The sequence below is a fragment of the Nycticebus coucang genome, chromosome 16 (assembly GCF_027406575.1).
Source record: "Nycticebus coucang isolate mNycCou1 chromosome 16, mNycCou1.pri, whole genome shotgun sequence".
In the NCBI taxonomy this organism is placed as follows: domain Eukaryota; kingdom Metazoa; phylum Chordata; class Mammalia; order Primates; family Lorisidae; genus Nycticebus; species Nycticebus coucang.
Genome location: NC_069795.1, coordinates 2,194,469 through 2,219,743, shown reverse-complemented (window position 1 = coordinate 2,219,743; position 25,275 = coordinate 2,194,469). Strand labels below are relative to the sequence as shown.

General features: G+C 60.1%; 1 protein-coding gene across 2 annotated transcripts; it reads left to right on the top strand.

The window, feature by feature from the left end:
- Nucleotides 1–23,644, top strand: PFKL (phosphofructokinase, liver type). 2 transcript variants are annotated; one of them, XM_053564325.1, is made up of 23 exons: nt 1,043–1,558; nt 2,279–2,443; nt 6,297–6,370; nt 10,241–10,318; nt 11,600–11,789; nt 12,363–12,528; nt 12,959–13,003; nt 13,122–13,230; nt 14,920–15,015; nt 15,500–15,592; nt 15,857–15,982; nt 16,267–16,331; nt 17,077–17,140; nt 18,412–18,558; nt 18,774–18,844; nt 19,495–19,582; nt 20,130–20,282; nt 21,129–21,293; nt 21,485–21,546; nt 21,699–21,810; nt 22,468–22,567; nt 22,666–22,771; nt 23,089–23,644. In XM_053564325.1, exons 1-23 carry the CDS (start codon nt 1,531–1,533, stop codon nt 23,234–23,236), a joined length of 2,451 nt encoding a protein of 816 aa, XP_053420300.1. In that variant the 5' UTR covers nt 1,043–1,530; the 3' UTR covers nt 23,237–23,644. The 2 variants fall into 2 exon arrangements, with proteins under 2 accessions (XP_053420301.1, XP_053420300.1); XM_053564326.1 differs by lacking the exons at nt 1,043–1,558; nt 2,279–2,443 and adding an exon at nt 1–170.
- Nucleotides 23,645–25,275: the final 1,631 nt, after the last annotated feature.

Sequence of the window (25,275 nt, the reverse complement as noted above, 5' to 3'; positions counted from 1 at the left end):
CGCGGGGCGGGGACCCGGCTACAGCGGCCGCGGGTGCGGAGCGGCGGCGGGAGAGCCAGCGCGGACCCGGCTTTCGGCCACCGCCATGGCCACCGCGGACCTGGAGAAGCTGCGGATGTCGGCGGCCGGCAAGGCCATTGGCGTGCTCACCAGCGGCGGTGACGCACAAGGTGGGCGGGCGGCTGGGGGTTTCAGCCCGGGTTCGACCCCTCGGGGAGCGCCGCCAGCCATCGCCTGGGACTGCGGCCGCAGGGCCAGCCCCATCCCGCCGCCGGCGCTGCGCCTCCCAGCCCCGTCCCAGGACTCCGCCCGCGCGCCCTGGTGGCCGACGTACGTGCGGTCCGCCACGGCCTCCCCGCGCCCCGCCCGCGCTCCGCGGTCCGCCGGGGGTGTGTCTGCGCGGCCCGCGGGGCAGGGACTCGGCTCGCGGCGGTTCCGGGCTGCCTGCTCTCTGCCGCCTTGGGCTCTCGTACACGTGTCAGGGCGCCTGTTTCCCGGAGGCCGCTCTGAGCTGAGGTCGCCAGGAGTGCGTCCGACCCCGGGAGTCCTGACCTTCTGCCGAACTCTCCCGGGGACCCCGTGCTTCCCCAACCTCCGCGGGGAGGGAGGGAGCGAGGGGGCAGGGGGAGGAGGGAAGGCCAGCCCGTCCCCAGCCCTCCTGCTTCCGGGACTTGGTGCCTGCCGGGGCGGGCGCGCCCAGGGCAACTCCGACCATTCCTCTGGCGTAGAGGGCAGGGCGGGGAGGAGAGCAGGATGGGGCTTAGGGAGTTTTCTCCAGCGAAGTCCTGTAGTCACCTGGCTGTGCAGGGGAGGCCCCAAATGGTGGTGACCTGCCCAGAGGATCTTGCTGCTGGGAGCGAGGCAGAGCTGGATGGGGGTCTGGCCTTGGGGTCTGTCCTCCCTGAAGTCCTCCCTCCTGGTGGCCTGGTTCTGACTGCTGGTCTCCAGTGCCTCTGTGTCTGCAGGTGTCCCTTGTGGCACCTGAACACCACCCAGGCCATCAGGTGGCCTTTGCGGGGGGAGGGTAGGCGAGTGAGGGGGGGCGGGAAGCAGCACCCTCAGACTGTGCGGCTAGGCCTAGTCTATTTCCTTATAGAGAGTTCAGAAAACAGAAGATGAAGACACTCGTCCTGCTCTTCCTACCTAGAAGTGGGAGAGGAAGGAGGAAAGTGGCTCTGACCAGGGTATAAGCCCAGGAAGGCAGGACATGTTGGCAGCCTGCAGGGGCCTCTTTCAGGCTGGGCTGCACCCTCTGGGCCTGGACTGTGCTGGCGTCTGCACAGGGGGGCAGGAGAGGGCCTGTTGCAGGGCTCAGTGGGCTGTGAGGGTGAGCTCCAGAAGCATTATCCTGTGAAATTAGCCTGCAGGAAAGGCTGGGCATCTGGAGGGCAGACACTTCCTGGGAGGGCTGGACCCTCCTCCCCAGCAGAGGGGTACTTCCTTGGTGAGATCAGGGAGCCAGACCCCACCTGTGCACCTTGTGGCCCCCTGAAGCAGAGGAGGTCCCCCCCCAGGCTCCTCATCAGCAGAATGGAGACAGCAGCATCTGAGGGTTGGGGTGGGTAACAGATGTGCATTTTGATAGGCGTGTGGGGCCCCGTCTGGCAGGGCCCAGTCTGGTGAGTGGTTTTCAGACCATGGGGAAGGGACATCCAGGGTGAGTGGCAAGCATTTCAGATGCTGGTGGATGGTCCAGAGAGAGATGGGGGCCTCCTGATCCCCAGTAAGAGTGCTGCAAGTGCGGGCAGGAGGGCCTAGTGGGGGCAAAGGCCTGGTGGGGGCAAAGCCTGATTGAGTTGGGGGACCCCACTGGCCAGCCGGCCCTGGTGCCTCACATGGAGAGGGCAGCACTTTGTGGCTGCAGCTGGGTGTTTCGGTCACGTACCGGCTGGTGCCTCCCAGCTGGGCTCTTGGCCTTCTCTGTCCTCAGGGCCTCTTGCAGGTGCACCCTCGGATCTGTCGGTGCGGGATGTAGTGGTTTTCGGCCAGGGGAGGGGACTCCACAAACTTACCTGGTTCTGGGCTGGGGCTGATGCAGGGAGGAAGATTCAGGGGCCAGTTGTCATTGTACTGTGGGAGGGGTGAGCTGGTGTTCTGGGTAGACCTGGGCCTTTCTGTTTTTTAAGCTCTGAAAATAGCCTGTGGGTGCTGTCTGGTTCCGCCCCTGCGGCCTAGCTGGAGACACTGGGTGCTGTTCCCTTCTGGGGTTCTCTACCACTTTGTTAGGACCGGAGAGGGGGGGCACACAGCCCCACATGTGCTCTCCTGTGCCAGCTAGGCTTGACAGCAGCAGGGGTTGGGGACCCAGAGGGCACCTTCCTCCCAGATGGAGACTGTGCATCTGTTGGAATGTGTGAAAACCATCCAACCTTACAAGAGGGTGGCCTGGCCACTACCTGCTGTGTCCTGACGGGGCCAGTGTTGACCAGCCCTGGGATTAGAGGCAAGTACTTCTCTTGCTCCTCAGTTTCCCCTTCTGTAAGAAGGACATCATTGCAGGTTGCTTTCGGCCAGCCCAGAAGTCCTGTCCTCTATGGTTCTGAGTCTCCCCTGCCTGTGGGCCAGGAGTCTGTGTTGTCGACTTGAGGGAAGGCAGTCGTAGTTCAAGAATGTCTATTTTGTTAGAATAATTTGTGCAAAGTAACAAGACTTAAAACACAGCATGGCCCACCTGTTTCTACCCTTCAGGCTCGCCCCTGGTGTGGGCACTGTTAATACCCCTGGCCATTTCTTCTGGTGGCTGGCCTCATTCCTACATAACACGTGGCCTGGCCATGTCCTGGTGTTGTGGGAGAGGACCCCCTGTCCACTCCTCAGCCTCCTGTGCCCGTGCACCCGGTATCTGTGTTTCCATGGTTTCACTGGTCTTAAACCTGGCACCATATCGTGGTTACTGCTGTCTTGCATGGCGCTTTGTTTTTTGGGAGCTGATTGGGAGGAAAGTCCTTGTAGGAGTCAGCACTCCCCCCTTGGACATCAGTTTCCTCACACCCCTCTGTCCTGGAGACAGCAGCCTCTGGCCCCCGGAGATGGGGCCCATCCACACTCCTGCCTACTCTTCTGACCTGGAGCTGTTGGTGATGCTGCTCAGGGTCATTTTGAGGGAGAAAAGCAGATTAAAGGGCATGGAAAAGGCCTTTTGCAGGATGCAGCTTCCCATTTGGTTGGCAGAAACCCTCACCTTCAGGTTGTAGGGCTTGTGGCTGAGACACGTCTCACCCTAAAATCCAGTGTTTTCATGTGACGCAGCCACTTTGTTCTGGTGGGTCTTGGTGGCTTTATTGTCCTGGGTGTCTAAGCAGGTTTTATTTTGCAGTGTGTCCTGAGGTCCCTGGGGAGCCAGGTCAAGTGCCAGCTGTACCCTAAATCAGGGCTCTAACAAGTGCACCAAGCTGGCTGGTGGCATGGCATGACCTGGCCTGCCCAACAGTACATGGACTTCGCCCAGAGCAGGGGTTACCAGAGAGACCTCGGGATCAGACACTGGGCCTGGGTCTCCCCTAGTGCCCTCTCTCCTCGCCCTGTCCCGAGCTGCTGGCTCCATCCTTCCTGTCAGAGGTGGGACTTGAACCCCAGCCAGGGCAGGGGCAGGAGGCTTAGCCTCCTGGCTCTGGCTGGATAGATCTCCCTCATTGCCCTACTCAGTGGTGGGGAGGGGTGGGCACTGGAGCAGCCTGCAGCCTGCAGTGCAGCCTTGCACACCTGACCTCAGGCAGCAGGATCCCCAAGCTCCGTGGTTGGCTTGGCTTTCTGGGTTCCTAGGGCAGCGTGGCTGTCTGGGTGTGTGTGCGGGGGTCCTCACAGGGCTCCCGTTCCCTAACTTCAGTCTTAGCACCCCCACTTCCATCTGCTTGGGGCATGTGAGACTTGTGCTGCTTCTTTAGAAATGAGGATCTGCTTGCCTGAGTCAAGTGTGCAAGCCCCAAGTGTGGGCAGCTCTAGGTTCCCACGCTCTGCCCACCCTGATGTCTGGGTGCCCCCTCCTGGATGGGTGCCTGCTGGCTAGGGAGCCCAGGCTGCTGGGAGGTAGAGAGGGCCACTTGCTGAGCCTGACCCTGTCCTTCCTGCTGGGGTGCCAGCAAGCCTCTCACTCTTGGCTAGGTCCTTGGTTTATGGTCTGTAATGCATGCATGGTGGTCAGGGCCCCAGCTGCCCTGTGGGAGCTCTGTGCAGAGCACTGGCCCAGGGCAGGCTGTATTCCTGGGCTCCTCCTCAGGCCCTGGGCGTCATCTTAGCCCCAGGCACAGCTTTAGCTGTGGACCTGGAAGTTTATGGGGTAACCAGGATCAAGGTCACTCAGCTTCTCACTGTGGTTCCATGTTGCCAACAAATGTTCTTTATTGAAAGAAAGATTTTATTGCAGTGAAGGGTTTGCAGAGATGCAGCCTGGGATAGAGCAAAGGTAGCTCAGAGAGCAGGTGGGAGGGAGACTTGGGCTTCCTGGTGGAGCCCACCTGGTTCTCCATCAGCCAACCTCTGATTGAGGGAGGCAGGTGAGCTCTGGCTGAGTCCCCAAAGTTAAAAAGATTGGCATTTTGGGGCCGGGCACTGTGGCTTACACCTGTAAACCCAGCACTCTGGGAGGCTGAGACAGGTGGATTGCCTGAGCTCATGCCAGAATGAGACCTTGTCTCTAAGAAAAACAAACAAACAAACAAACAAAAAAAAAACTAGCTGGGCGTTAATGGCAGGCGCCTGTAGTCCTAGCTACTTGGGAGGCTGAGGCAAGAGAATCACTTGAGCCCAAGAGTTTGAGGTTGCTGTGATGACATGGCACTCTACCCAGGGTGACAAAGTGAGACTCTGTCTCAAAAAAAAAGATTGGTGTTTTGGGGGAACTCAGAGCAAGTCTGTGACACTCGTCAGCAAATGGCTGCTAGGCTCTTGTAAATTCAGCCCAGTCAGCCTCTTGGGATCCTTCTTGAAGATTAGCTCTTTCAGGTCACATCTGTCACAGAGTACAGAACACATCACTTATGGCACCTGCTGTCACATCCACAGATGCCCCGCCAGAGCAGCACCACCAGTTTCCAGAGCTCAGGGGTTCAGGAGAGCAGGGACTTCTGGAGGGCATGGCCTCCTGCAGGGCAAAGCTTTCTTGAGGTTTAGGGACAGATGGCAGGATGCATGTGTGCTCTAGGCTCTGGGCAGGGCCGTAGGGAGAGAGGCAGGAGGAGCCAGCTCAGGCCTGTCTGTGCCCAGGCCACAGACCCTGCTCAGAGGAGCGCCCTTGGCTAGGGCCACAGACGTCTTTGCTCCCCCTGATGTCAGCCCTGTTCTGAGCTGTGGGCAGCGTCCCCTGCCTGCTGCTCACCAGTGCTCCCCAGGAACCCAAGGGCTGCTGCCACCATGGACAGGCTCTTTTTGTGACCACAATCCTGGGAGCCCGTGCTAGGGGACAGGGTACAGGGGGTGACCCACCTGAGGCTGGTGCATCACTGTTACCTTCAGGCTGGGGGTGGGAGTTCCCTGCAGCCACCCTGCCTGCAGCCGTGGGGAGGATAGGGGTATCCCTTGAGTATGTGGCCCCACGTGCTCTTTTCTCAGAGCCTGGAGCTGCTTTCCGAGTGGCCCTTACCCTCCAGATGTCTGTGGCAGAGGTGATGGTGGATTTGTGGGTCACCTCCCTCCACCTGCCCCACTGTTCATCTTGGAGCCAAGCCCCTGCTTCACATCCTCTCAGGTCAGGGCCTGGCCCTGGGTCTGTGAGGCTGGGGCAGTGTGGGTGTGGAGTAGGACCAGACACCTGTCTCCACACTCCCTGTGGGGATGTTACTGCTTAAACCTGGGGGCCCCTGATTTCCCAGTACTCAGAGCTGAACCCTGGAGTGGTGAGGCTCCCCCTAAGGCTCCACTGGTGACACAGGCTGGTCTTTGTGTGTCCTGGCTCGGTGCCCCGTGACAGGGGCGGGGTGTCTCCAGGGCCTCCTGGGCCCCCTGAGACGGGGAGGGGCCTCCTGGGCCCTCTGAGACGGGGAGGGTCCTCTAGGGCCTTTTGGACCCTCTGAGACGGGGAGGGTCCTCCAGGGCCTCCTGGACCCTCTGAAATGGGAAGGGTACTCCAGGGCCTCCCAGACTTTCTAAGACAGGGTCTTCCAGGGCCTCTTGGACCCCCTGAGACGGGAGGGTCCTCCAGGGCCTCCCGGACCTTCTAAGACGGAGAGGGTCCTCCAGGACCTCCTGGACCCTCTGAGATGGGGAGGGTCCTCCAGGGCCTCCTGGGCCCTCTGAGACAGGGAGGGTCCTCTAGGGCCTGGGCACCCACACTGACAGGTTGTGCCTTGCCTTCCTCACAGGTATGAACGCTGCCGTCAGGGCTGTGACACGGATGGGCATTTACGTGGGTGCCAAAGTCTTCCTCATCTACGAGGTAAGGCCTCTGTGGACTGTGTTCTGCCTTGTCTGTTCTTTGTGGGTCACCCTGAAAGCCTTTGAGTGGCCCTGTCGAGTCGTGGGTGCACATGGTCTGGGGCTGTGAGACCTGCTGTCCAGGGAACCAGCCAGCTGAGGTGCAAAGGCTGCAGGTTCTGGCGTGGGGGTTCGGGGGAGGACAGCAGTGCAGCAAGGGGAGAGTGTGGGAGGGGACAGGGAACCCTGTCCCACAGCAACTTGGTCAGTGTTCAACCGCAGAGGCCTGGGTCTGGGGAGGAGGGTCCCCTGGAGGCCGGTCCAGACATGATGGACGTGGCAGTGTGAGAGGCCAGGCCCTCCACCTGCTCCTGGTTCTGCGGTGTGTCTTTGGTCACTCCCCTGAGGGGCCTGGCGCCTCCACCAGTGGTTCCTTGACCGCAGCCCTCCTGCACCTCCACACCCTCCTGCGTATGAATGACACGGAGAGGAGCACCAGCAGACCAGTTTGTTCTGTGACCACCACATGGGACACCCCCTTGCCTCACCCCCATTCCCTGTTGTGGATTTGGGGCTGACCCTCCAGCCAGTGCGTTTATAGGCGCACACTCACACACATAGGCCTGTGGGATTCCTTACATTGTCTTGTGGTTTTCTGGTGGCCTTTTGTTATTTTGTTATCACTTTTTATACAAAATGTAGCAGCTCCCCCCCACCCCGGTCTGGTGCTCCTGCCTCCGGGCCCTCTGCCTGTGCCGTCTCCCTGGGTTACAAGGCGGGTCCACACCCAGCCCTGGGCTCTCCGGAGGTGGCCGTTGATGTGGATGGATGACTGAAGGGAGGAAGGAGGGAGCAGTCTGTGCAGGCACCTAGCGCTCGGCAGGCAGGCAAGGGAGGCAGCTGGGCCCCGCCCTGCGGGGTGGGTCCCAGTCCTATACCCTGAGGCTGGGCACCTGCCGCAGGTGTGTCTGGGTAGCTGCACCTCCTCCACTTCTGGTGCCTCCTGTTGGGTGGTGAAGGCGGGGCAGACGTGATTTTCCTCTATCCTGCCTAGTTGGGAGTGGGACAGAGTCCTGCCATGAGATGTGATTACCAAGAGAGAACGCCAAGTTATCTGCCCGTCATGGCACCTGTGAGGGTGTCCAGGCAGTGGTGTGCAGTCCTTCTAATCTAAGGTCTCACCAGCTCCAGAGAAGCCACAGGGCAGAGGGGAGCAGTTTGAGGTGCAGGAAGGTGGGAGCACAAGCAGGTCGACTGGGGTGCTGACAGGACGCTCAACTCCCCACGGTCTCTGCTGCCCTATCTTCAAGTGGGGAAGCGGGAGGGCAGAAGGGCCTTTATAATTCCCAGTCCTGCCTTTAGGTACACAGAGGCGGGCAGAGAGCTGCCTGCACCCGCTTCTTCTGGCCTTTAGCTCAGAGAGATAGTATGTCGAGAGGCACAGTTGAGGTGACGCATTCTGGTGCAGGGGCCAAAGGGAACAAAGGGAAACGTCCCTTTTGCCCTTTGGAGGTTCACTGAAAAATCAGCCCATGAGAAGCAGATTATCGATAACAGGAGAAAAGACCCAGGAACTCATCAGTGCGGGTGCCCTGCCGCACAGTGGGGCTCAGCTGGTCCCATGGCCTCCTTCTAGGGCAGAGCAGGTGAGAGTGCAGGTCGTTTAGGGAAGTAAATGATTTCCAGGGGAGTTCAATGGGCTGGAAGGACATACAATGGCCTGGGACAAAGTCTTGGGCTGCAGAGCAGACAACGGTTTGTGACAAAGGTCTGTGACAAAGGTGTGTTTACAGACTCCAGCTTTCTTCCTGAACATGGGTTCAGTTAATGAGGACTCAGGGAAGGGTGCAAGGTCATTGTCTTCTTTGATGGGTCAGGACTTGAGACAGATAAGGGAGCTTCAGAGGACAGCTTGCCCTGTGTTCAGCTGGTGGCAGGGGAGGGTCAGAGAGACCATTGTGGCAAAGTGCCACATTTGGTGCACCAGTCTCTGAGCTCCAGCATGAGTCTCCTTCAGTGGGGACACCAGTCTCTTCCTTGTGGAGATAGTAGGGTACAAATGCTGATGCCACCTTGCAAAGCAGTTTTCACAGTCCTGGAGGAGGAGGCCCAGCCTGGGAGTGTGTGGGAGAGAGGTGAGTTGGGCCTCGGAGGAGAGGTGGCACAAAGTGGAGGAGGTGTGCAGGGGCATTCTAGGCGGTTCCAAGGACAGGAAGGAGGGTTGTGTCTGTGAGACTGATTCCAGCAGACCCAGCCACATCACTGGGGACTGGCTGTTCTCTGGACCCGGAAGGCTGGGCTGACCACGCCCACCTGTTCCTCCGCCCAGTGGTTCAGGGTCTAGGCTGACACTGGCTCTGTGGCAGGTGCTGGGCAGTGCAGAGGGTCTCTGTGCTTTGTAGCCACTGGTCCAGCCAGGCAGAGCTGTGGGTTTTGGAATCATTTTCCTGTTTTAATCATGCCTGACGGGATGTGGGGTATGGGGGCCCGAGTCAGAGGCAGCAGCCCCTTGTTCCTCAGATGGGAGCCTCTGCTCTCCTATAGCCCCAAGAATATTCTCCTGGTGGGGAGGCACCTGCCCCAGTAACTCGGCTGCATGTGGTGGGCTACGGGACTGCCATGTCCTGCTCCAGACCCTCCTGTGCCCAGTGTGTGCGCTGCCTCTGCCTACCCCAGGGCTTCATTGTCCAGCTGGGGAGGGAGCAGCTTAGGACTGCGGTCTGCCCCTGGCTGGTCATGCCCTGAGGGCCTGGGGTGCTGCCTGGAGGAGGCCACCCTTCTGCCTTTCTCATGGCTCCATCCTCCTGCACCACACACACCCTTTGTCCAGGCTGGGTGAGAGCTCCAGACCGTAGGGAAGGGGTGGCCACGCAGCAGGGAAGCAGGCACATGGCACAAAGGCTGTCCAGATGGCCAGTGGCAGATGTCACAGGACTATTCAGGTTAGAGCTGCTATAAGGGCTGACCCATAGTGCCAGGACAGAAGACCAGTGCTGCCCAGCACTATGGGGATGCGGAGCGAGTGAGGAGCTCGCCACCTATACTTTGAGGGCTGTGGACAGGGCCAGTGATGGTGCTCTCGTGGCTACTGGGCCTGCCTGAAACATGCATGTCCCTATAGGAACTCATGTGTTCTTTGCAGCTCAGTTCCTTCCCTTTCCCTTTCCTTCTTCTGAGATAGAGTCTTACTCTGTTGCTCTGGGTAGAGAGCTATGGCATCATAGCTCACGGTAACATCAAACTCTTGGTCTCAAGAGATCTTGCCTTAGCCTCCCGAATAGCTGGAACTACAGGTGTCACTACCACATCTGGTTAGATTTTCCACTTTTGGTAGAGATGGGGTCTTGCTCTTGCTCAGGCTGGTCTCGAATCCCTGAGCTCACGAAATCCACCTGCCTTGGCCTCCCAGAGTGCTGGGATTATGGGTGTGAGCTACTGTGTCTGGCCTCCAATTTCTAATCTCTATAAATCGGAGACCTCACTGGTGTCTATCGGCAGCAGGCAGTTGGTGACGCATGGGTACTCACAGCTGCAGAGGTGAGAGGTCCACAGATGGGGGAGAGTGAGAAGCCAGGAACAGGGACCAGTGTGTCATTTCCACATTGAAACAGGCAGATCTAAGCCAGTGGTGCCATCAGGAGGCAGGACCTCAGAGCCGGTTCCTCTGGGGTCTTCTGGGTGCTGGTCTTGGCTGTATTGATCCTGGTGCGGTGCTGGGGGCCCAGTCAGGCTGCTGAGTGGTCATGCCCATGTGCAGACTCGCCATCTGTGCCAAGGGCGGGATGCCTGGGCCACATAGGCTTGCAGTGAGGACCCTGGGCCTGCTTCCTGCCACTGGGACTTTGGCCACAGCTGTGGGGCCCCTGTGTCATGCCTGCCCCTCTTATTTCAGGGCTACGAGGGCCTTGTGGAAGGAGGTGAGAACATCAAGCAAGCTGACTGGCTCAGCGTCTCCAACATCATCCAGCTGGTGAGCCCTGCCCGCTACATGACATGTGGTGTGTGTGGGGACACTGATATACAGAGACATGTACACCATAGCACACAGCACACACAGACACATACACCACAGCACACACACACAGAGACACGTACACCACACACATACACACAGAGACACGTACACCACAGCACACAGCACACACACCAGACACAGCACACACACAGAGAGACACATACACCACACATAGAGACATCCCCCACAGCACACACACACAGAGACACCCCCCACGGCACACACACACATACACACAGAGACACGTACACCACACACATACACACAGAGACACATATACCACAGCACACAGCACACACACACACAGACACATACACCACACATAGAGACATCCCCCACAGCACACACACACAGAGACACCCCCCACGGCACACACACACAGAGACACCCCCACACACAGCACACACACACAGAGACTGACGCAGAGACATATCATACATGCAGACACAAACACAGATGCCAGACACACGCACCCCGCCCCTCAGGGGCTCAGCTCCAGGCTGATGTGTTATGTGGCTTCCTTGGGGACACTGGGTTGGGGATCATGGGGTCGTCCAGGAGGCCTTAGGGAACCCAGGCAGGGTCCAGGCCTGCGACAAGGTGGTGTGGACCAGGACAGCTGGGAGGGCGTGGGGAGGACTTGGCTCTGCCTCTGGGGTGGTATTTCCAGGGCTCAGAGGGAGACGGGTCGCAGGATGGCCCAGGCCCAGGCCCAGACCCAGCCTGGCAGGGCTCAGGAGCAATGGGGAAATGGGCATTTGTCCACCAGAACACATCAGCCTGAGACATGTGTTGTGTCCAGGGTCCTCAGGGAGCCCTAGGGCTGGAGCTGACTCCAGGGAACATGTGACCCCACCTGGGGCTGCTGTGACTCACAGCCCTGGGGGCCCTGGCCATATATGGCCAGCGTGTGTGTGTGACGTGTGTGTGTGTATGTATGTGAGTGTGACTCTGTGTGTATGTGTGTGTGTTGGTGTGTGGGAGGGTGTGCGTGGTGCTGTTCAGGTCCCAGGGCCTTCCTGCTCCATTCCCTGTTGGAACTCTGTGCCCTAGTCTCCCCTTTCTCATCTTCTATTGGGAGAGGAAGGCCCAGGAGGTGGGGACATCTGCTTGGGAGCACCCTGCATTTCAGAGGGGTCCCCCAGTCCCCCTGCTGCCCAGTGCTGGGATCTCTCTGGTGCCCTGGGGACCTTCTACCCTGTTGGCCTGTCTGAAGGCCCTGTCTCTCCTGTGCAGGGTGGCACTGTCATAGGCAGTGCCCGCTGCAAAGCCTTCATGACTCGGGAGGGACGCCTGGCGGCGGCCTACAACCTGGTACAACGTGGCATCACCAACCTGTGTGTCATTGGTGGGGACGGCAGTCTCACGGGAGCTGATATCTTCCGCAGCGAGTGGGGCGGCCTGCTGGAGACACTGGTGGGGGAAGGTGGGTCTGTGGGAGCCCTTGCAGGAGTGCCTTATGCTGCAGGACCAGGGAGGTGGGAGCCTGGGTCTGCTGAGGCAGGTGGGGTGCTGTCTGTCCACTGGCCCCCGGAGAGTGCCCTTGCCACGGCAAGCCTGGATGGCTCAGGAGACTTGGGCCAGTTGACCAGGGAAAGAAGCTCAGCGTTTGAGCTCAAGGGAACCCAGCCCATGCCCCATGTTGGCAAGGATGCCTTGTGGACAGATCCTGCATGTAATTGGTGCCTGAGAGATTCTGGACATGGGTATAGACTGACCCAGTTTGCAAAAGTATAGTTAAAATTCAGGTAATGTAATATCCTGAGGTCACTGCTCAGAAAGTGTGGTAGACCAAAAGATGAGGATGTGGTCACTCCCCAAGGTCCCTGGGGTTCCACTGGGGTCATGAGTCTATGCTTGGCACCAGTGGGGACCTGGGGGGGAGGTGGCTGAGCTTAGAACCCCTGGCCCTGTTCCTGCCTGGGCCAGTGCAGGGGGTGATGGGAGAGTCTTGTCCTATGGGGCAACTCAGCCCAGCCTTCCTGCTCCCCATGCCCAGGTAAGATCTCAGAGACCACGGCTCAGACCTACTCACACCTGAACATCGTGGGGCTGGTAGGGTCCATTGACAACGACTTCTGTGGCACCGACATGACCATCGGCACTGACTCGGCCCTCCACCGCATTATGGAGGTCATCGACGCCATCACCACCACTGCCCAGAGGTGAGCGCAGCCCTGCTGGCCTGGCCAGCTCTGCATCCCTGGCCTCAGAGCAGGCACTCTGAAGGGCCGTGGATGCTGGTGGTGGTGGCACTATCAGCATCACTCCATCCTTTGCCCCTCACTGGGGAGGCACATAGTAGGGGTCAGTTCCCCTCCACCAGGCAGCAGGGAGCTACGAGATGGGCAGGCCTGGGCTACACCTGTGGCACTTGCCCTTGGAGCACATCAGTTAGAACCTGCCTGGCGGCTGATGGGGAGCCTGAGGCATCTTAGCCCAGATACTGGGTGGGTCTGGGCGTGAAGAGAAGTGGGGTGTTGTCTGCCAGCACCTCTGTCCACTGTATCACTGGGGCAGGGCTAGCGTGGCCATGTGGCCAGTAGGAAGCTCCTGGGAGCCTCGGCACTGACGCCTCTGCCTGTTCCATCGCAGCCACCAGCGGACCTTCGTGTTGGAGGTGATGGGCCGGCACTGCGGGTGAGTGGGTGCCCCAGTCAGCTTTGAGGTATGGGGGTGGGGCTGGAGGCACAGAAGGAGCAGTGCAGAGTGGGGCCTCCTGGGGCAGGTCCTGAGCAGGTGGCCTCTGGCTCTCCAGGTACCTGGCGCTGGTATCTGCGCTGGCCTCAGGGGCCGACTGGCTGTTCATCCCAGAGGCACCGCCCGAAGACGGTTGGGAGAACTTCATGTGTGAGAGGCTGGGTGAGGTTAGTGTGGGCTGCGGTGGCCGTGTGGCTGTGGTGGCGTCCTGGGATTTCATTTGCTGGTGCAGTAGAGGCTGTGGTACCCTGTGCAGCACCCAGCAGTGGTGGGAGAGCTACAGGACTGGTCGAGGGAGGTGCCTGTGATCCTGTCCCTGGTGGGCAGAGGAGGCAGAGAGGGACACTCTGCCTTTGTCCAGGCTCACCTCTGGGGAGGTGGGGTCAGTGAGGGGAGCACGGTAAATCTGGCTTACCAGGAATGGTGGCCTGGTGAGAAGAGTGGCCAAGACTCTGGCCTGGTGAGGAGGGGTGGGTCCCACATGGCCCCCCGTGTGAAGGATTTTGCTTCCCTGAGGGCAGGTCGGGGACCAGCAGTGGGTTTTTAGCTGGGAAGATAAGTGGGCTAAAGTTCCCATGCCAAAGTGGGAAGTGGACAGAGATGGGAGAGGCAGCTGGGAGGCCAAGGGCCCCTTGAGGTGTCCATACCCCTAGAGGGGAGGAGCCTTGGCTAGAGGTGGGGGCTCTGGCACGGACAGACTAGCACTGCCCTGTGGACCCTGAGACCCTCCTCCCCAACTAGGACAGGTTGGCTCCTCAGCCAGGCAGAGGCTTGGGGTGGGCAGGGGCCATGGAGTCCCTCGTGCCATCCCCTGCCCAGCCCACAGGGCAGGGTGAGCCTGGGGCCCCAGGGGCTCTGGCTCTGATCCTCTGCTGGGGGCAGGCAGTGGGACTGGACTGGCAGAATGTCCCTCTGCCACCCAAGGCCAGACACCAGCTCTTCCACCTCCCTATGGCTGTGTGGCCCTGTCAGGGGTGGAAGGGGCTGGGGTCACAGCTTTTGGGACCTTCCCTAGTGGAGAAAGGGGCAAGGCTTCCCGGAGGTCCTGGCCAGGGGTCCAGGCTGCATAGCCAGGGGGAGTGGACTCTGGTGGGACCGTCTGGCCGACTTTGGCCTTGGCTTCCTGCTGGGGACTCAGACTTGGGCCTCCCAAGGTAGGGTTGGCCCGCCTGGTCCTTTTCCTCTCTGTGTAAGGCCCTCAGGCCAGTCCCGTGAGATCCTCAGTTTCCCCCGTAACATGCAGGTGTTCCTCTCTGTCTCGCTGGTTACCTAGCTTGTGTCGAGGAGGGAGGTGCCGGCTCTCCTGCTCACCTGTAGCCCAGTTTCTGGGTGTCTGACCTGACTAGCAGCAGCACCACCCCCTCCAGGCAGCCCTCCACTCCCACCACGCCCCTGCACCTACTCCGCCCCATCTCTCTGTCAGGCTCTGTGGCCACTGTGGTCACACACATGGCATGTAGACAGATCAAATTAAATCACTGGAGGAATAAACAAGAGGCAGGGCTTTAAATCCCAGGGAGTTCTGCAGGGCTCAGTGTGTGCTGCTGATGTACCCATCAGGACCGCCTGGAAGGCCTCACCTGCACCACAAGGGCCCGAGTCCCAGGCGTGTCCTGTGCTGTCCCCTTGCTTCCCAGAATGGCGTGGGGTCCTGTGGCCCAGCCTCAGCTCTACCTGTGTCCTTGGGGTCTCCTCTCCTCCTGCAGGGTGGGGGCCTAATCCCACTTTCCTGGGCTCCAGGCACAGGGCTCTCGCCCAGGCTCTGGACCCTTAGGAGGCTACCTAACATCTGGTGGCCATGTCCAGGGTAAGTATTCCCAGCTTGGTAGCTGAGCCCTGTGGTGTCTTTGACCCAGACTCGGAGCCGAGGGTCCCGACTAAACATCATCATCATTGCGGAGGGCGCCATTGACCGTCATGGGAAGCCCATCTCTTCTGGCTATGTGAAGGATGTGAGTGTGGGCCTGGGGGCCCAGTCACTGGGTGGACACTTTAGTTTCCAGGCCCACTCCTGTCCTGGGGCCCCCCCAGTCCCCTCACATCCCAGTGACTGGGCCCAGCTGCCTAGTCCAGCCAGCCCCTCAGTGACAGGGGTGTCCACTGACACACTGGATTCATTCCAGGCAACTGGCCTCTTGAGGAGTCCTTCCCCCAGTGACCTCTGCCCCTGAATCCTGGGCTCCTGGCCCCTCCCCCAGGAGCCAGCCCCTGTGTGATTCTTCTGTCCACTGCGGCCCTGAGCTGCAGGAACAGGGGAGACTGATCAGAGGGGGCTAGGCCACAGGAACCACCCCCCACCTCCCATGCACACGCAAAGGGAATCCCATCTACGTACACTCAGACACTGCACAGGGGTTCCTGGGGGCTGACACCTGAAACCCTGCAGTGGGGCGGGCAACAGCCCTGACCTTGTCCTGCTCTCCCCCCAACATGCAGCTGGTGGTGCAGAGGCTGGGCTATGACACACGTGTGACCGTGCTGGGCCACGTGCAGAGAGGAGGGACCCCCTCAGCCTTTGACCGAGTCTTGGTAGGTGGGGTGTTGCTCTGACCCGCTATTCATGTGTGGGGAGGGGGTAAGGAGTAGGCTAACCATGTGCTCACCCCGGATGGAATGCATAGCTGGATGGGGCTCCACTCCACGTGGGGATGCTGACCCTCACAGGAGCCGTGCCGGCCTGGCCAGGTGTGATCTTGTGTGTGCATGCGTGCATGTGGGGAGCTGTGAACATTGGGTACCTGGCTTACAGTGGGATGGGCTGCACAGGCCTTAGCCCAGCCACTCCCCCAACAGAGCAGCAAGATGGGTGTGGAGGCTGTGATGGCGCTGCTAGAGGCCTCACCCGACACGCCGGCCTGCGTGGTCAGCCTCTCTGGGAACCAGTCAGTGCGGCTGCCCCTCATGGAGTGTGTGCAGATGGTAAGCCCTCCCCGCTCTCCCAGGCCTGTGCACTCTGGGGGTGTGCTTCCACGGTGGTCTGCCCAGTACGTGGGCCCCTGTGGGATGTGGGAACACACCCCAGGTGTCAGAGCTGTGGGAGCCGAGGTGGCTAGGGAATCCAAGGGGTGCCATGGTCACTGACTCCTGTGAGAGGCTACCAGGCCTGGGACAGGATCAGGGGGTGTTGGCCAGATCTGCCCTCTTTGGGCCTACCAGGTGTCTGGGCCCCTGCCAGCCTGTACTCTTGGCTTCTCTGTTTCAAGACCAAGGAGGTGCAGAAAGCCATGGACAACAAGAGGTTTGACGAGGCCATCCAGCTCCGCGGCAGGTGAGGCCACGCGGGCTCGTACCTGTGCTTTGGGGACATCTCTTCTGAGGGATGTGGGGAGCCTCAGGGCCCATCCCTCCTCTAAGACCCCTCCAGATGGCGCTCTGAGGAAAAAGTCAAGGCAGAGGGCACAGAGCACGTCTGTAGCCTGTGCTGTGCAGGGGCCACGGCCCTGGCCGTGGGAGGTGGGGGCTGTAGGCTGGATGCCACCACCCGCTGCAGGACCAGGGTATAGGCATGACATGGCCAGAGGCCCAGGAAAGGCAACACAGGACAGTGCGTAGCACGCGGGACTGGGCGTGGTGAGGATGGTGGGAAGCCGTGGGTTGAGGCAGGAACAGAAAGTTCAGCAGATGTCTGGGTTTCAGTCCCTGGTGGCATGGGTGCCACCTGGCTGGTGCCCCCATGGACAGGCCAGGGCAGGCTGCATCTGATACCTGGTTTTCTTCTCTGTGCTCCTGCCACTGCCGGGCTGTGCACTTTGCTGTATGGGGTGCTGTAGCCTCACACCACGTGGATCCCACACCTGTGAAGGCACCAGCTGGGGGTGGTGACAATGGGATGCTGGCTGCATGGGTGCCCGCTCCTCCTTGGCTGATCTCACGGCCACATGCTCAGTGCCCTGTGCTGGCTTCTCAGGCTCTGCTGGTGCTGACCTGAGGCTAGGAGCTGGCCCTGTGCTGAGCCACATAGTTGCGTACAATAGGGCTGAGGCTGCGCATGGCACGACCCGCTTTCTTTCCAGGAGTTTCGAGAACAACTGGAACATTTACAAGCTCCTTGCCCACCAGAAGCTCTCCAAGGACAAGGTGAGGCAGTGGGGGCAGCACCGTGGCCCTGTTTTTGTGCAAACTGCCACCTACCCTGGCTGGGCCATAGACCCTGCTCTCCTGTCTGGTGTCTGGGTCATGGGCTGAGGGTCAGGGTTCCTCTCAGTGTGGGCTCAGGTTCCAGCATGGCTGCAGGCCCAAGGAGCCTGGTGGCATGCTTGCTGTACTTCTCAAACAGCAGAGGGAGCTGAAGTGAGGCTCACAGAGTTAACTCAGAAGAGCAAGGAGCCCGTGTTTATGAAATGTCCTCCAATAGCTGAAGACCCCAGCCAACGGTATCTAAGATGGGCATGAAGAAAATGCTGTTTCTAAAGTCTGGAGGATAGGGAAAGGAGCCTATGGACAGTCCTGGCCAGTGGGGTTGCAGCTCGAGGAGATGTGGAAGCTGTCCTGGGGCCAGAGCTGTGGAGCCTGGTGGAAGACAGCATAGCCAGCCTGGGTGCTTGTCACCTTGTCGGTGGTCATCTTTTTAGTGTCCCTATTTATACCCAAAGCTTTCTGGAGTGGGCAGTACCCTCCATGGTAGAGCAAAGTAGTGTCCATGAGTGGCTGGTTCTGGGGCACTAGGACTGACCGTCTCCAGCCCCCACCAGGCCCATGAGGCTTGGCAAGCCACCAGCTGCATGTGACCGGAACACTGACAACGTGGCTGCTCCAGGGTGGGGCATGTTGTATGTGCCAGGCACGTACCAGGTTCCAAAGACCCAGTGTGGGAAATGAAGGTGACACGTGGCGACTAACGCATCCCACATGAAGCCGCAGCAGTTTGGATGTACTGGGCAAAGTTAACTGTGGTTCTAAGGGAATATCACTGTTCTGCTGCGCTTTCTTAATGTGGCTGCCAGAAAACAGGACAGCTAGGGCTACCGTCCTTGCTGTGGCCGTGCCACTCCCTGGCCCCTAAGGACAATGGTGACCAAACGCCTTGCAGTGAGCGCTGATGCTGGCTCAGCCCCACGCTGCGGACCACCTGCCTAGCTTGACAGGTGGGCGCTCCCTCTGCCTGTGCACTTGGCCTTCAGTGTGGCAGGCTCGCACCATGTCTCATTTGCTCTTTACCAGAATCTTCTGGAATTAATAGGACAGATACCCGTATTACTCCCAGGGTAGGTGGCATGGGGGTGGGCCCAGACTGGCAGAAGAACCTGCCCCCTTTTTCAGAGCCTGTGGGGTTGCCGGCCTCTCGTGTAGGTCAGAGGTCCCTGCCCCAGGCCTATGCCCTATGCTCTTCTCTCCTCTCTCCTCTGCAGACCAACTTCTCCCTGGCCATCCTGAATGTGGGGGCCCCGGCGGCTGGCATGAACGCGGCTGTGCGCTCAGCAGTGCGGACTGGTATTTCCCAGGGCCACACGGTGTATGTTGTGCATGATGGCTTTGAAGGCCTGGCCAAGGGTCAGGTAGGTGTGGCGGTAACTGAGGCCACCTCCGGAGGCTCAAACGTGCTTGTCTGGCTTGTTGGTAGCCTGCCTCTCCATTGTCACAGACACATGAGGACATGGGGCTTGCAATGTGGAGGGTCTGGAGAAGCCCCACCCTGAGCACAGGCTGGCCTGCCTGAGAGGAGTTGGTGAGGGCCTCACCCATCCCCTGATGCCATGCTTCCTCCTGACAGGTGCAGGAAGTGGGCTGGCACGATGTGGCTGGCTGGCTGGGGCGTGGTGGTTCCATGCTAGGGACCAAGAGGTGAGCTGGTGGGCGAAGGCAGCTGGGGGCAGGAGGACCTGGGGCAATCTCTAGGCCCCATGGGCTGAGAGCAGCAAGGGGAGACCAGCCCAGTGGCCCTGAGCTCAGCCCCTCTTTTGGTTGGTGGCCTGCCCGGAGTGGACTTCACACTATCCTGCTGGGACCTCCTGGTCACCAGTGCAGGGAAAGCGCTGTGTGGTGGGGAAGCCAGGGAAGCCAGGGCAGAGGCTGGTGTTCCTGCCTGCACTGTTGCTCTGGCTGGGGGCTGGTCTGATGGAGTCCATCCCAGGGCCTGATGGTCTCTGGATTGGCCTGAAACTCCCCCTGGGTTGGGCATGGGGAGCCACCGTGTGACTGGGGGAAGTTGCACTATTCCAAGCCTGTGAGGTTCCAAGGTCTGGATGTTGTCCCTTCCTGCTGCCATGTGTCAGAGACGCCTCGGGCAGGAAGAGATGCCCACAGGCAGGGCCTCAGCAGGGAGGGATTGCCCAGCACCTGGCTGGGGCCTCGTGAGGATGCTGAGCAGCGCCCAGGCGTCTCGGTGGCTGATGAGTGCTCTGCTGTGGCCAAGATGTGCTAGTTCATGATCAGACGCGATGTGGCGTGTGTCCTGCGAAGCTGTCTTCACACTGTCATGTCTCTGACTGCAGAACGCTGCCCAAGGGACACATGGAGTCGATTGTGGAAAACATCCGCACCTACAGCATCCACGCCCTGCTGGTCATCGGTGGGTTTGAGGTGAGGGCTGGCCGCAGGGGACAAGGGGGCCTGAGATGCCTCCCCTCGCCCTGGGGCCACTGAGGGACTCTTACCAAAATCCCATGTGTCAGCTGCCCTCATGCAGGGGCCATGAGGGTCAGTGTTTTTTTAAGTGTGGTGTTTTCATTGGGGGTGGGGGTTACCTTCTGAAAGCGTCACAAGATTTAAACTACCTGGGTACTGGGGAAGCAGAGGAGGGTGGTGTAGGAGAGGAGGACTGAGAGGAGGCAGAGCTCTAAGGTACAGAGGACATCACTTACATGATGTCCTGTCTTGGCTGGCCAGTGCCCTGCAATAAATACCATTCCTTTGTGTTCCCTCCAGCTGAGTCCACTGCATGAATTGGCCTGGGGTGGGGGCAGGTGGGGACCCTCTCTGGTCCTTGGCTAGAGTCCAATTTCCCTGGAAGGTGCCCTTACACACAGGCTGATGGGCTGCTTGGCCCCGCCTTGGGGGATGGAGTGGATGGGTCCTGCCCGGCACAGGGCATGAGGCAGCAGGAGAGGACAGAGCGTTCACCTTGCAGGCCTACGAGGGGGTGCTGCAGCTGGTGGAGGCGCGCGGGCGCTACGAGGAGCTGTGCATCGTCATGTGCGTCATCCCGGCCACCATCAGCAACAACGTGCCAGGCACCGACTTCAGCCTGGGCTCCGACACCGCCGTCAACGCTGCCATGGAGGTGTGGGCATGGGTGGGGGCGGCAGCAGGTGGCGGGGCACAGCACGGCCCAGGCGGCAGGTCCGGTGTCTGCCCCACTGCGGGGATGGTGGTGCCATCGTCAGTGCAGCTCTGGTTTCTGGTGGAGTCGCACATCCTTCTGTACGTTTATGGCCAGTTGTGTATCTTTTGGAGACCATCTTTGTCCCACATTTGCCCACATTCCTTGGTGCGCCTCCCGTTTTGCGCTGCCTGCGTGACTGCCCTTGGCCCGCAGAAGGCACTGACCATTTGGCAGGTGCTGCCAGTGACCCCTCCCCTCCGTGTCCAGGTCTTGGCCTCAGGCTCGTGTCCCCATAACCTTCTCAGCATGTTTTATTTACCTTTTCTTAATTTAATCTTCCATCTTTGGTTTCCTTTTCATGCCCTGAACTGTTTGGTTATAATCATTACACATCATGTCACCACTGGCATCTGCGGGCAGCTTTTGTTTATGTGTGTGCCTCCCCAGTGTTGGGGCCACCCCTGGTGACAGATGAGGTGATGGGGCTCAGATAGAGGGTCCCTCCTCTGCCTGCCACATACTGGGCACCTGCCCCCTCTGTGACAACCGAATGTCTCCAGGCAGGTCCGTTGTCCGGGGAGTAGAATCGTGTCATGCAGAATTCCTGACTCTGTGGGGCTGGGCAGGAGGTGGGCCTGGTGCTGCCAGCTCCCTGGGTTTGTGCAGTGTGAGAGCCGCCACCTCCCATTCCTCAGTCAAACCTGAGGCTGTCTCTGGAGAGACATAGGTCTCTGCAGTGTGATAGCATCTGTGACATACTGGGGAGGGTGGGCACATGGAGGACCTAACCCTTTCGGCCCCCAGAGCTGTGACCGGATCAAGCAGTCAGCTTCAGGGACCAAGCGCCGCGTGTTCATCGTGGAGACCATGGGGGGCTACTGTGGCTACTTGGCCACTGTGACGGGCATCGCCGTGGGGGCTGATGCTGCCTATGTGTTCGAGGACCCTTTCAACATCCACGACTTGAAGGTGAGCCCGGCCCCTGTGTTGCTCAGACCACCTGGTGGGGCTGCCCAGGCCCCTCCTGAGATACCCGGTCCCTTGGCAGGGGTTTGTGCCCCTCCCCAACTTGCCCCACCCAGGCCCCCCAGGCTCCTACTGTCCGCCTGTCGTGTGTCTGGCCTCTCCCTCAGCTCCTCGGGCCCCTGCTATCCCCGCAGGTCAACGTGGAGCACATGACGGAGAAGATGAAGACGGATATCCAGAGGGGTCTGGTGCTCCGGTGAGGGCACATGGGGTCCCTGGAGTTGGGCGGCTCCTTGGGTCCCCGAGGACAGGGGAGGGCCACTGAGGGCACTGGGCAGGGAAAGGCCAGATGGGACCTGGGGGCGTGGTACAGCGGGGACCCCGCCTGACTGGGGCTGGCCCACCCAGGAATGAGAAGTGTCACGAGCACTACACCACGGAGTTCCTGTACAACCTGTACTCATCTGAGGGCAAGGGCGTCTTTGACTGCAGGACCAATGTCCTGGGCCACCTGCAGCAGGTACCTCGGGAGTGCAAGGCAAGGGTGGGGCCCTGTGCCCAGGCCAGGGGTCCTAGGAGGATGGCCCCTTGCTGACCATGTGCACATGTGCGCAGAGGTATGTTTACATCAGGCCCTCCTGGCTGCTCACCTCTCTCGCACCCTGGATGGTGTGTGCCTGTCTTAACCTTCACAGGGCAGGACACCGAGGCCTCTTCGCTGAGGCCTCACCTCTAGGAAGGGGCAGGGCAGGATTCAGCCCCTGAGCTGAGCGCCTCAGCCCTGAGGGGCAGCCCAGTCTATGGCATGCTCCCATGGCCACACTGGCCTCCAGGTGGCTGCAGGCAGCCTGCGTTGGGGATTTTGTGAGCTAGGAGGAGCAGCGAGGTTTCCCTGACGGGAGGCTCGTGGTGGCCCACAATGGGACAGGACAGCTGAGATGGCTTCTGCTGGCCTCTGGAGGCGGCTCTCAGGCTGGGGGATCCAAGAGGTACTGGTGTCCTGAAGCTGCCCAAAAGGGTCAGCACGTGGTCCTGGCATGACACGTGTGGCTCCTCCTGCCCCTTGGAGCAAGGGAACGGCTAAGGTCACCCTGACAGACACCCCATCAGTGTTGGGGCTGGGCCTAGGCCTGGGCAGCCCCAGCTACCACTGAAACATGGCTTTGCCTATTTCCAGGGCGGTGCTCCCACCCCCTTTGACCGGAACTACGGGACCAAGCTGGGGGTAAAGGCCATGCTCTGGATGTCGGAGAAGCTGAGGGCCGTCTACCGCAAAGGTATGTCAGGGGAGGGTGGTCCCAAGGCCTGACAGTGCCCTCCAAGGGGCCTGGGCATGGTGCCAGCCTCAGGGGCCACCATGTGCCTGTGTCCATAGGACGGGTGTTTGCCAACGCCCCAGACTCGGCTTGTGTGATTGGCCTGCAGAAGAAGGCTGTGGCTTTTAGCCCCGTCACAGAGCTCAAGAATGACACCGACTTCGAGTAAGTTCCACTGAAGTCACTTGGAGGATTAGAGGCCGAGGGGCTGGCAGACCTCCCTGGGGGAAGGGACCAGGCCTGGCCCCACCCACACCCGGGGTCCAGAGCAGGGTTGGCCAGGTCTTCTCTCTGTTTCGGGGCAGCATGTGGCATGGCCAACAGAGGGCAGGCAGCCCTCTGAGCCCTCCTGAGCCCTCTTCTGAGCCCTGGACGCCCTGACACTGACACATGGAGAGGGAAGGTGTGGAGAGGGAAGGTGTGCAGCGTTAGGGGGTGCCCGAGGAGCTGCCCGAACCCTGACCCCTGGCCCCCGAACCCAGGCACCGCATGCCCCGGGAGCAGTGGTGGCTGAACCTGCGGCTCATGCTGAAGATGCTGGCGCACTACCACATCAGCCTGGCTGACTATGTGTCTGGGGAGCTGGAGCACGTGACCCGCCGCACCCTGAGTATCGACAAGGGCTTCTGAGGCCACATGCCTGCCTGCCCGTGCCCAGTGCCCACCCACGTCCTGCACCTGCCTGCCTGCACCCTGCACCTGCCTGTGCCCAGCATCCACTGCCTCTGGGCTTCCTAATCCTCCATGCAAGTCCCAGTCCCTGGCACCAAGGCTGTAGCTGTTTGGGCCTGGGCTGCTATGCCTGGGACCTGCAGGCAAGTGCGAGGGGCCTGCTCAGCCCGGCTTGGAGCTCTCGTGGCCCCTGTCTGCCCTGTTTCTCCCCAGGCCTCTGGGGCTTCTGTAAGCCAGCCTGCTGTCCTCCTCCAAGGACAGAAACCCATGTGGCACCACCTTCCCACCCAGGGGACATGGGCTGGTGGTGTTTGGTCTCTGCAGCCCCATCCTTGGCACCTGTAGGGCCCTCAGCTTCTCTATCTGTGGGTGGACCTCACCATCACTTGTCCAAGGGCTTCCAGGCTGCCAGTGCCCGAGTCTCTGTGTCAAGAAGGGGCTGTGTTTACCACCCCCAGACCTCACTGTGACCTGCCAACACTGCCACCACAGCTGAGCAGCACTCGTCACCTTTTCTAGAATAAACTCACTCTGTGGAGTCTGACAGCCTCTGGCAAGCTCAGCTTCTGAACTTCTAGGGATGGTGAAGGCCCTCTGCCCCCAGGGCTGGGCCGGGCCCAGGAACATGAGCCCATTGGGGCCACAGTCCTTCTCCAGGACCAGCCAGGTGTGATCCTCTGTAGGGTGACCTCAGCCTCTCCCTTTCTCCAAGGGGCAGGAGGGCCATGGTCTCACTTCAGATCTTGGAAGTTTGAGCCTGGTTCCCATGCCCTCACGTCTGACCCCAAGTGTCCCCCAGAGTCAGCCCTGCTGAGTTTCAGACCTGTGGGCTGGCAGCTGACTCTGAGCCGCTTCCCAGGAGATGCTGGGGGAGGGCAGGCAGCCAAGATGACAACTTACTGACAGGTCCATCCCCCCTGGGGGTTGTGGACTGAGCTCCACTGGGCAGTCCTGGGAGGCAGTGTGCACCCATCGGGAATGCAAAGTTGTGGCCACACAAGTGTATGGTGTGCACATGAGGACGCATATGTGTGCACTCATGTGTGCGTGTGTGCTGAAAGGGTGGGACTCAGAGATGAGCAGATAGATACCTTGGGGAAACCTGGCAGGAAACACCCACACGTAGAGCCACATGTCTCCCATCTCCTAACATGTCCGGTCTAGATCCAACTCCAAGCTAGCTCAGACCAACTAGCCTAGCACCTGGCACCCTGATGGTGGGCAAGGTCTTACACAGGGGTGTGTGGAGGCCAGTAGGCGAGCTGTCACCCCTGCTCTGAGCCCCAATCCTCTCCCAGGTTGTTCTCATGTCTTGGCCAGTGCTCTGTAGAAAGTGCCACGGGGGTTGTGGGGGTCACACCTGAGAAACCCTGGCACCTGTATCTTCCTTGAGCACCTGGAACAGTTCCCTGTGAGAGCCCTGCTGCTTCTCTCATTCCACTTGACCAGACCCAAGTCCCCCCAGGAGTGTGCCACGGTGGTGCTTCCAAAGGGACGGCCATTATTGATGCCAGCAGAGTCCTGCAGGCTGAGGGCAGACCTTCCCATCCTGCTGGTCTTAAGAATCACCCGGGCAAGAGAATAAGAGCAGTACCCATGGTGTCCCCAGGACTTGGGGCTCCCTCTGCTCCTGCACATGTGGTGGAAAATGGGAGGGTCTTAGCTGAGCAACCTCAGACTGAGGCCAGGAAGGACACAGTTGGGAGCCTGGGGGTGTAGCCCACAGAATCTGGCCAAGAGGCTGTGCTGGGGGATCTCCAGTTCCTCCTGGCCCTGGTTGCACAGCAGGCTGTGGCCTAGTTTTGTCTGCAACACACTCGGGTTAAGACTCAGTTCTGAGGAGATTGCCTCAGCTCCTGCCAGTTTCAGCTGCCACCAGCCACCCTCTCTCCTGAGGACATGGTATGTCAGGCCCTTGTCTGCTCGCATAGGGTCAGCGTTTCTGGCTGAGGGCTGTGTCCTCCTGGGCCTCAGTCCTCCCCTCTGTAGACAGAGCT